Raw genomic sequence first — 10,608 nt, forward strand, 5'->3', positions numbered from 1 at the left:
CTGGGCCACCTTCCCCCGTGGCCTCCTGGCAGCGGCAGGGACACAGGCACCCACCGTGCCCACCCCCGGGGCGTCCCGCAGCAGCACCCCTGGGGTGACCCTACAATAATACCCCCCCTCCCCAAAACACCTCTGGAGCCGCCCCAGAAGGTCTCAGCGGTGACACCCCGGGGCCACCCCGCAGCTCCTCCCCGGGTGACGCAGTGGTGAACCCCCCAAGGTGACGCCCTCCCCATCGTCCCCGCCACAGCCCCCCCCGCCCCTCGCAGCAACAGCCAGGCTCTGGGGACACGGCCCCGTGTCCCAGCCCGGTGTCCCAGCCCAATGTCCCCATCCCAGTGTGCCACCTTGATGTTCCCGTCTTAGGTCCAATCCCATCCTGCTGCCTCCCGTCCCCACGTCCACACCCTGGGGTCCCATCCCAGTGTCCCATCTCAGTGCCCCATCCCAATGGCCCCATCCCAGTGTCCCAGCCTGATGTCCCAAGCTGGCATCCCATTGGAATATCCCAGCCCAGTGTCCCAACTCCATCCTAGTGTCCCCATTCCAGTATCCCCATCCCGGTGGGCCATCCTGCTGTCCCATCCCAGTGGCCTCATCTTGGTGTCCCAACCCTGTGACCCATCCTGGTGTCCCATCCCAATGTCCCCATTTCAGGTCCCATCCCATTGCCCCATCCCAGTGTCCCATCCTGGTGTCCCCAGTCCCATCCCAACATCCCCATCCTGCTCTCCCAGCCCAGTGTCCCCAGCTCCCAACTGGTGTCCCCATCCCAGTGTCCCACCCCAACATCCCCATTTCAGGTCCCATCCCATTGCCCCATCCCAGTGTCCCATCCTGGTGTCCCCAGTCCCATTCCAGTGTCCCATCCCAGCATCCCCATCCTGCTCTCCCAGCCCAGTGTCCCCATCCCAGTGTCCCACCCCAACGTCCCCATCCCAGTGTCCCACCCCAACGTCCCCATTTCAGGTCCCATCCCAGCGTCCCCATCCTGCTCTCCCAGCCCAGTGTCCCCAGCCCAGTGCCCCACAGGGGCTGGGCCCAGGGTGGGGGGACGCCCCAGGGTGGGGACACCCCACCCCCCAGGCCCCTCGCAGCGTTGCATATTTTTATTGGATCAAAGTTACAGAGCTGGGGGGGGGGAGGGGAAATAAAAATAAAAAATAAATTAACCCCCTGCCCCCGCCCCCGCTGCCGGGGCTGGGGGGGGGCAGGGGGCACAGGACCCCCCCCCAGCCTGTCTGTCTGTCCTGCGGGGGCTGCGGGGGGAATGTACAGAGTGACCCCGTCCGTCTGTCCGTGCCGGGGGGGGGGGTGGGGGGCTGCATGACACCGTGGCCTCCCCTCCTCAGACCCCGGCACGCTCCCTGTGCCCTCCCGGCACGGTGGCGGGGGGGGCCGGGGGGGTCCCACTGCCCAGGGGGGGTCCCACTGCCCGGGGGGGGGTCCCCACTGCCCGGGGGCACCCTCGCCCCCCCTGGGCTCAGTCTTCGGTGATGCCCTTGGCCCGCAGCTCCTCCTGCACCCGGGCGAGGTACGTGGGGTCGGGGTACCCGAACCTGGGGGGGGTCAAGGGTCAGGTCAGCATGGGTGCCCCCCCCCCCCCGGCTGGGTGCTCCCCCCGGGCAGCGGGACCCCCACTGTGCCCCCCAGTCGTGCCAGGGGCGATGCCCCCCCAGTCCCCCCATCTGTCCCCTTCACCCCAGAGGTGGCAGCTAATGCCCCCCACCCCACAGTGGTGCCAGGGGCGATGCCCCCCCAGCCTGTCCCCTGCACCCCAGGGGTCCCAGAGGAGATGCTCCCCCCAACAAGCCCCCAGACTGTTTGGGGTGCCCCCCACCCCACAGGCATGCCAGGGGTGATGCCTCCCCCAGTCCCCCCAGTCTGTCCCCTTCACCCCAGGGGCAGCAGTCAGTGCCGCCCCCACCCCAGCGGGGTGCCGGGGGTCATGCCCCCCCCCCCCCTTGTCCCCAGGGACCCCCCACCCCACAGAGGTGCCAGGGGCAATGCCCCCCCCAGTCTGTCCCCTTCACCCCAGAGGTGGCAGCCAATGCCCTCCCCATGCCCCCATAGCCCATTCGGGGTGGCCCCCTCACCCCACAGGGGTGCCAGGGGTGATGCCCCCCCGGCCTGCCCCCAGGGACCTCCCCCACCCCCCAGCCGTGCCAGGGGCAATGCCCCCCCAGTGCCCCCATCTGTCCCCTTCACCCCAGGGGCGGCAGCCAGTGCCCCCACCACCCCACAGGGGCGATGCCCCCCCAAGTCTGTCCCCAGGGCTGTCCCCATCACCCCAGTCTGTTCCCATCACCCCAGAGGTGGCAGCCAGTGCCCCCCCCAGCCTGTCCCCAGGGACCCCCCCCCCACCCCAGAGGGGTGCCGGGGCGATGCCCCCCCACGTACAGCTGGGGCCCGCCGGTGCAGTTGGTCTTGTGGTGGATGTCGTTCCAGGTGATGACGTTGGCGCGGCCGGTGGTCATGGAGGTGCCGACGGTGAAGGTCAAGCGCTGGTCGAAGGCCTTGCGGAACAGCCCCAGCACCTTGTTGCCCTCGGGACAGTCGGGCAGGTACGCCACCCGCGTGGTGCCGGGGTACCGCACCCCCGGGTTGGGGTGCTCCACCTGCGGGGGGGCAGGAGGGGGGGTCAGGGGTGTGGGGGGAGGGGATGGTGCCCCAGGAGGGGGGATAGGGGCACCCAGCAGGGTTTGGGGGCACCCAGGGGTGCCAGTGACACCCAGCAGGGTTTTAGGGGTACCCAAGGGGGGGACAGGGGCACCCAGCAGGGTTTGGGGCACCCAGGGGTGCCAGTGACACCCAGCAGGGTCTGGGGGTGCCCAAGGGGGGGTAGGGGCACCCAGGGTGCCAGTGACACCCAGCAGGGTTTTAGGGGTACCCAAGGGGGACAACGGAGGGGACACCCCGGCAGAGCCAGGGGATGGAAGTTGGGTGGGTGGGGGGTAATGGGGTGGGGGTTGCTAAGGGGGGCAGGGGCACCCAGCAGGGTTTGGGGGGTACCCAGGGGTGCCAGGGGCACCCAAGGGTCCCAGTGACACGCAGCAGGGTTTGGGGATACCCAAGGGACCCAGCCTGGGGTACAGGGCTGGGTTGGGGGCACCCAGCAGGGTTTTGGGGTGCCCAGGGGTGCCAGTGACACCCAGCAGAGTTTCGGGGTGCCCAAGGGGGGGCTGGGGACACAGAGCTTGACTGGGGCCACCCAGGAAGGTTGGGGGGTGCCAGGAGCACAGGGCTGGATTGGGGGCACCCAGCAGGGTTTGGGGGTACTTTGGGGTGCCAGGGGCACCCAGCAGGGTTTGGGGGTGCCCAGGGGTGCCAGGGCCACAGTGCTGGGTCAGGGGCACCCAGAAGGATTCAGGGATGCCCAAGGCGAGGGTCAGGGACACCCAGCAAGGTTTGGGGGTGCCCAGGGGTGCCAGGGGCACAGAGTTGGGCCAGGGGCACCCATCAGGTTTTGGAGGCCCCCAGGGGTGCCAGTGACACCCTGCAGGTTTTGGGGGTGCCCAGGGGTACCAAGGATACAGGGCTGGACTGGGGGCACCCAAGGGGGTGCCAGGGGCACAGAGCTGGGTTGGGGGCACCCAGCAGGATTTGGGGGTACCCAAGGGTGCTAGTGGCACCCAGCAGGGTTTGGGGGTAACCAAGGGCACAGAGCTGGCACAGGGACACCCACCAGGTTTTGGGGTCACCCAGGGGTGCCAGGGACGCAGAACTGGGTTGGAGCACCCAGCAAGATTTGGAGACGCCCAAGGGGGCCAGGGGGCACCCATCAGGTTTCGGGGGCACCCAGGGGTGTCAATCCAAGGAGCACCCCGATGGCTGGGGCCACCCGGTTGCCAGCAGCACCCCCAGCCCCTCAGAGACCACCCACGCCCTCGGGTGGGAGGTGCCGGCGCCATCTTACCCCTTGGACGCCGGGCGGGAAGACGTACTGGATGATGATGGTGCCGAACTTCTCGTAGCCGGGCAGGAGGAGGCCGGCGTCCCGGGTGACCAGCATGCGCCCGTTGGGGGGCTGGTTGCCCACCAGTTGCCCGTAGAAGCGCCCGCACATGGGACAGGCCGTCTTCACCTGCAGCGCCCGGGTGATGCAGTCCTCGCAGAAGGAATGCCGACATTTTTCCAACGTTTTCATCTTTTGGATTTCCCCCAAGCAGATGGGACACTGCCGGTCGGGTTCCTCTTCCCGCGAACAACCGGCTGTTGCCGAACCCCCGCCACGGCCCCCCGTCGCCCCCCGGCCCCCCAAACCGGTCCCGCCGGGCTCCAGGACGGCGACGCAGCCCACCAACTCGCCGTGGCGTTGAGTTTTCTTCTTCAACTCTTTCTCCGTTTCCTTCAATAACGCTTTGAGGGCTTTACGGGCCGGGCAGAGCCCCCCGGGGGGGCCGGGGGGGGGCACGCAGAGCTGCAGGACGTAGATGTCGGAGGTTTCGCCGTCCACCATGATGCTGACCTTGGTCTCCTCCTTCAGCCGGGCCAGCTTGGCCGGGCTCTCCTTGGTCAAGAAGTCCCACACCCGCTTGGAGACCGTCACCTTGTTCTTAGCGGTCCCCCCGCAGGCCGCCATCCTGGAGAGGACGAACGACACTGCGGGGGGGGGAGACCCCCGGCGTCAGAGCCCGAGGGGTGGCACCCGAGGGTGGCCCCGCTGGGGTCAGGGTGGCCCCCCCCCCCCCCCGCTGGGATGTTTTGGGGGGGGACATTTGCCCGCCCAAGGTGGCACCTCAAGGATTAAACCTGCCCCCCCCCAAAAGCTGAGCAAGCCGAGGGGGTGTCACGGCCCCCGGAACCTCGGGGGGTGGGAGTAAGGTTTGGGGCACCCCTGTCCTCACTGCCCAGGGGGGTCCCCACTGCCCGGGGGGGGGCTCGGCTACCCGGGGGGGATCCCCACACCCAGGGGGGTCCCCACAGCCCAAGGGGGGTCCCAGCTGCCCGGGGGTCCCCACTGCCTGGGGGGGTCCCAGCTACCCGGGGGATCCCCACACCCAGGGGGGTCCCCACAGCCCGGGGGGTCCCCACTGCCCAGGGGGGTCCCAGCTGGCCGGGGGGTCCCCACTGCCTGGGGGGTTCCCCACACCCAGGGGGGGGATGGCACCCACCTGGCGAGCCCATGGGGGACAGCACGAGCCGGAGATGCCAGCGGATCAGCGGAGCCACGAGCCACAGGCTGGGGGGGGGGGGGGGGACACGACACGGGAGGGGGGGTCACACGGTGGCCCCCGGCCCCCTCCAAGGATCCAGCCTCCCCACCCGTATTGTAGGGGAGAGCCTATAATAACAGCAGCAGCATCACCCCCCCCATGTCCCCAGGAGACCCTACAATAACAACCAGGCCCAGTGCCCCCCCCCAGCAGTTTTGGGGGGGGGTGTCCCAAGCTCCTCAGGCCCCGTTGCCCCCCCCAAACCCCTTCAGCACCCCAAGATTGGGGGGGAGGCGTTGTTTACCCATCTGCTGGAGGGGTCAGAGCAGCCCCCCCCGGTAGGGGGTCATCGCCCCCCCCCCCTCCAAGCTCCCCGGGGGGCTGCAGGCAGGGACGGGGGTCGCGGGGGGGGGGACACACACAGGATCGGGCCCAGCAATGGCGCGGGGGGGGGGGGGGGCGGCGGATGGGGCCCTGGGCACCGCGGGGCGGGACGGGCCCGGGGGTCCCGGGGGGTCCGGGGGGGTGGGATGGGGCCGGGGGTGGGCTCCGGATGGGGGCAGCGGCCAGGCCTGGGGCTGGGGTCGCCGCCGCGGCCCGTTCCCGGAGACCAGGATGGGGCCCGCGGGCGCTCGGGGAAGGCCGGGCCGGGCCGGGCCGGGCCGGACCGGGCCGAGGGGACCGGTACCGCGGGCAGGCCGGGCCCGGCGGCGCCGGTAGCGGAACAGAAAGGATCCCCGTGCCCTCCCCCCCGGACCCACCATCGCCGGGCGGCCGCAGCATGGCGGGGGCGGCGCGGCCGGAGCGGGGCGGCGGCGGCGGCGGCGGCGGCGGGAGGGGGGGGGCCGGACCCTGCCCGGAGCCGCCGCGCGTCACGTGACCGCGCGGGGCGGGGCCGCCATGGCAACGGGGTGGGGGCCATGGCAACGGCGCGGGAGAAGGCGGGGCATGGAGGACCGAGCCTGTCGCCATGGGAACGGCGCGTGATGGCGGGGGCAGAGCCAAGGGGGAACGGGGCGGGGCCAAGGGGGAACGGGGCGGGGCCGGCATTCCCGGGAACGGGGCATGGGCCGCGGGGGACACCGGGAGCGGGGCGGAGCCGGGGCGTCCCGGTAACGGGGAGGGGTTCGGGAGGGGTCCCGGGGTGGGGGGGGAAGGTCCCGGTAGCGGGGAGGGGTTCGGGAGGGGTCCCGGGGTGGGGGGGAAGGTCCCGGTAACGGCGAGGGGTTCGGGGGGGGGGGGGGGGGGGGAGGATCCCGGTAACGGGGCAGAGCCGGGTCCGGTTCAATAATTTATTTCTCAGTACACAGTTGGGGGGGGGGAAGCCCCCTCCGGTGCGGGGGGGCCCCGCTGGTAACGGGGGGCGGGGAAGGGGGGTGGACGCCCCCGGGCCACCCTCGTATGGGGGAGGGGTCACCCCCCAGGGCCCTGCCCCCCACCCTGGGGGGGGTCATAATGGGCCAGGGTCCCCCCCAGGAACGGGGGTCACCCCCGGGGGCTGGAGTAAGGGGGTGGGGGGGGGCCGGGGCCCCCGCTCGGGTCCCACATGGGGGGGGGAGGGCGGGCACGGAATACCCCCCCACCCGGCCTGGCTCAGAAGGGGGGGGCAGGGGCCGCACCCCCACCCCTGGGCCCTCCCCAGAACAGGGGGTGCTGCCCCCCCCACCGCGGGGGGAGGGGGAGAAGGAAGGGGGGGACCCCCCTCACCCTGGGGCATGTAGTGTTTGATCCCCCCCAGCATGGGGGGGCAGAGGGGGCCCCAGAGACCCCCCCGAGCCCCCCCCAAATAAAGTTAAGGCACTTGAGTAGTGAAGGCTGCTCCTGGGGTGGGGAGCTGCCGGGGGGGCCCCCAAACCTGGAGGGGGTGGGGGGGGGTGGGGGCCCAGGGCGGGGCTGTGCACCCACAGAGCGGGGGCTTGGTCCAGGGGGGTGTCGTCGTCCCCCCCCCCTTTAGGCGAAGATGTTGGTGATGAAGTCGAGGAAGCGCTTGGCGTACTGCTCGGGGTGCACGGTGGAGATCTCCGCTCCTGCCTGGGGGGAGGGGCACGGGGTCAGACCCCGCCCAAACCCCCCAACCCCCCCGACCCCCTACCCCCCCCGAACCCCCCCCACAAACAAGACACCCCTCCAAGACCCTGCTATGGGGGCTGCCCCCCCATCCCCTCCCTCTTTCACTCCAACAGGGCTCCAAAAACCTCCCCCCCCCCCCCAAAAAAAATAAGCAGGGGCTCCCTGCCAGCCCCCCCTAAATTTGGGGGTGTCCCCCCCGTCACCCCGTGCTTGACGGTCTTGGCCGCGTGCGCCGCCTTCTTGCGGGCGTCGTACTGGGTGAGGACGTCGATCAGCCCCATGAAGTACACCTCTCGGCGGGGGCGGCTGCGGGGGGGGGGAGGGAGACGGGGTGGGTGGGGGGCAGCCCTGGGGGGCCCCCCCACCCCAAAAAACACCCCCCCACCCCTTAAACCCCCATCCCGCTCACCCTCGGTGCCGCGCAGGGCGTAGACATCGACGTAGGGGTCGAAGTCGCCGGGGCCGAGGGGGCGATGGGAGTTGAGGTAGCTGCCGATGCCCTCGGGGGAGGTCCCGTAGGAGCCCCCCGCCATCGTGGCCCCCCCGTCCTCACCCCCCCCGCCCTCTTCGTCCTCCGCCACCTCCTCCTCTTCCTCCTGCTCCGCCCGCCCCACCTCGTGGATCCCCAGCAGCAAGCTGTAGTCCATGATCTTCAGCTGCACCAGGAACTGAGGAGGGGGGGGCAACCGAGAGGTCACTTGGGGTGGGGGGCACCCAAGAGGTCACTTGGGGTGGGGGGGCCCCCACACTGAGGGGGGGGGGGCACCCTGATGGCCCAAGAGGGTGCAGCCCCCCAGCTCCCCCACCTCCACGTCCCTCTTGAGCTTCTCCATGAAGTCCTTCTGGTCCTCCTCGCCCACGTAGACCTTCTCGTTCTTGTTCAAGAAGTCCATGTCCTTCAGCGTGGGCAGGTCCTTGCCCTGGGGGGTGGGGGGGGCACATGTGGGGCAGCCCCCCCAAAAACCATCAGGCTGGGGGCGGGGGGGGGGCAGCCAGGGGGTCCCCAGGGGTGAAGGGGGCTCCCCCAGGCAGGGGAGGTGCCCATGGCGGCCCAAGGGCTTGGATCTCCTGCGCCCGCTGCATCGTTAGGGTAACGAGGTATCGTTATGGGGGGGCAGATAACGAGCTGTTGTTGTTGGGGGGGGGGGTAATGAGGCCCAGAAACCCCCCCCCCCCCCCCCAAGACTTGGGGGGTCCCAGCATCACCCCACTCTGGTACCTTCTCCTTGTCGCTGGCCTCTCGGGACACGAGGGAGCCCTGGAGGGGGGGAAGCAGAGGTGCCGTGAGGCAACGGGGGAGTCCGGCCCCCTTGGGGGGGGGGGGTGCCCCGGGGTGGGGGTCCCGGGGTTGGGGGGGGTAGGGGAGCACCCCATTACCTTCAGGTCGTATTTCCTGTGGACGGGGAGGCGATGGCTGAACATGTTCCTCATGACGAGCAGGTAGGTCTCCTCGCTGTCCACGCTCACCCGGTACATCCCCAGGAAGCGAGGCAGCAGCGTGCTGCCGTGGCACTGCACCACGTACTGGGGGGGGACACGGTGACACGCCAGGACACGCGGTCACCTCCTCCCCCTCTTCCGTCGCCCTCCGCGTAGCCCCTTCCTCATCCTCGCCGTACCTGGTGGTAGTGGGACAGGAGACCGTGGACGTCGGCCACGTCTTCGCTCGACAGCTCCTTCACCACCAGCGTCCGGTCGGAGGAGAGCAGGAACCGCCGGTCGCTGCCCTCCCAGTGTGGGGGGCTCCGCGTCAGCGACACCTTTGGGTTTGGGGTGGATAAGGAGGGTGACAGATGTCAAAATGGGGGGGCAGGGGCACCCCCACCCTTCTCCCCCGGGGCGTCACCCCACCTGGTAGTCCTGGTCGTCGATGCCGAAACGTTCGCGGAGGTTACGGAAAACTTGGGGACAGTATTCCTTGAATTTGAAGTGGCTGGGCAGGTTCTCCCTGGGGATTTGGGGGTTCAAGGGGAGGGGGCGGGGAATATGAGATGTTGGGGATCCCCCGCTCGTGTCTGTGTCCCGTCCCCCGGCCCCGCTCACCGGTTGAAGAGGTGGTTGTTGACCTTGATTTTGGAGCTGGCTTTGAAATCGTCGGGCAGCAGCATGACGGGGAGCGGGACCTGGCTCAGCTCGTTGATCTGGGGGTCACCCAGTGTCACCCACCCGGTACGGCGGCGACAACCGGGGCCCGTTAACCCCCTCCCACACCCCTCGGTTGGGGGGTAGGGGGGTGGGGGGGGGTTAACGGGCCCCGGTTGTCCCTTACGGGAGGGGGGGACCCAAAGGAACGGGGGGCCGGGGGGGGGGGCGGGCCCGGTCGTGCCCTGGGAGAGCCGGTACCCGGTTGCCGGCCTCACCTGGTGGTTGACGCCCCAAGCCAGCACGGCCAGCAGCGGGTCGGCGGCCCGCGGCACCTTCACCCGCTGCGGCACGAAACGTTTCTGCTTCTTCTTGGTCTTGGTCCGCGGAGCCGCGGGCCCGCTGCCCGCCGCCGCCGCCATGGCCGCCCGCTTCCGCCCGCCCCCGCCCCCCGCTTCCGCCCGCCCCCGCCGCGGCGCCGGAAGCCGGAAGCCGCGCGCCGGAAGCCGGATGGGGCAGCCCCCGCGCGTGCGCTCTGAGCCCACAGCGCCCCCTGCCCCGCCCGCCAGGGCCGGGCCCGGGGTCGCTATAGGGCACGGGGGATCGCTATAGGGGACGTGTGTGATCCCTATAGGGGACCTGGGATCCCTGTGGGGGACCGGGGATCGCTATAGGGGACGTGTGTGATCCCTATGGGGGCCTGGGGTCGCTACAGGGGACGTGTGTGATCCCTATAGGGGACCTGGGATCCCTGTGGGGGACCGGGGATCGCTATAGGGGACGTGTGTGATCCCTATGGGGGCCTGGGGTCGCTATAGGGGACGTGTGTGATCCCTATAGGGGACCTGGGATCCCTGTGGGGGACCGGGGATCGCTATAGGGGACGTGTGTGATCCCTATGGGGGCCTGGGGTCACTACAGGGGATGTGTGTGATCCCTATGGGGGCCTGGGGTCGCTATGGGGGACGTGTGTGATCCCTATAGGGGACCTGGGATCCCTACTGGGGACGTGTGTGATCCCTATGGGGGACATGTGATCCCTGTGGGGGACCTGGAATTGCTATAGGGGACCTGGGATCCCTATGGGGGCCTGGGATCGCTATAGGGGATGTGGGATCCCTATGGGGGATGTGTGACCACTATGGGGGACGTGGGATCGCTATAGGGTATGTGGGATCCCTACGGGGGACGTGTGTTTGCTATAGGGGACATGTGATCGCTGTAGGGGACGTGTGTGCTCCCTGTGGGGATGTGTGATCTCTATAGGAGACGTGATCGCTATAGAGGACATGGGATCGCT

General features: G+C 70.0%; 2 protein-coding genes across 3 annotated transcripts; both read right to left on the bottom strand.

Annotated features, from left to right (window-relative positions):
• Window positions 1-1,094: 1,094 nt before the first annotated feature.
• DTX3 (deltex E3 ubiquitin ligase 3) lies at window positions 1,095-6,016 on the bottom strand. Its single transcript, XM_087771638.1, has 5 exons — window positions 5,918-6,016; window positions 5,115-5,182; window positions 3,917-4,602; window positions 2,401-2,618; window positions 1,095-1,559 (listed from the first exon to the last, which is right to left on the bottom strand). Exons 2-5 carry the CDS (start codon window positions 5,125-5,127, stop codon window positions 1,484-1,486), a joined length of 993 nt encoding a protein of 330 aa, XP_087627764.1. The 5' UTR covers window positions 5,128-5,182; window positions 5,918-6,016; the 3' UTR covers window positions 1,095-1,483.
• Window positions 6,017-6,440: 424 nt separating this feature from the next.
• Window positions 6,441-9,768, bottom strand: PIP4K2C (phosphatidylinositol-5-phosphate 4-kinase type 2 gamma). 2 transcript variants are annotated; one of them, XM_087771142.1, is made up of 10 exons: window positions 9,587-9,768; window positions 9,270-9,367; window positions 9,078-9,174; window positions 8,846-8,986; window positions 8,604-8,750; window positions 8,446-8,484; window positions 8,033-8,146; window positions 7,637-7,894; window positions 7,430-7,534; window positions 6,961-7,187 (listed from the first exon to the last, which is right to left on the bottom strand). In XM_087771142.1, the coding sequence occupies exons 1-10, from the start codon at window positions 9,728-9,730 to the stop codon at window positions 7,107-7,109; spliced, it is 1,224 nt and encodes a 407-aa protein (XP_087627268.1). In that variant the 5' UTR covers window positions 9,731-9,768; the 3' UTR covers window positions 6,961-7,106. The 2 variants fall into 2 exon arrangements, with proteins under 2 accessions (XP_087627267.1, XP_087627268.1); XM_087771141.1 differs by lacking the exon at window positions 7,430-7,534 and having other exon boundaries at window positions 6,441-7,187; window positions 7,636-7,894.
• Between the last annotated feature and the right edge of the window lie 840 nt (window positions 9,769-10,608).

The sequence above is a fragment of the Nipponia nippon genome, unplaced genomic scaffold, assembly GCF_047370975.1.
Source record: "Nipponia nippon isolate SJK-2023a ecotype South Korea unplaced genomic scaffold, ASM4737097v1 scaffold_35, whole genome shotgun sequence".
NCBI lineage: Eukaryota > Metazoa > Chordata > Aves > Pelecaniformes > Threskiornithidae > Nipponia > Nipponia nippon.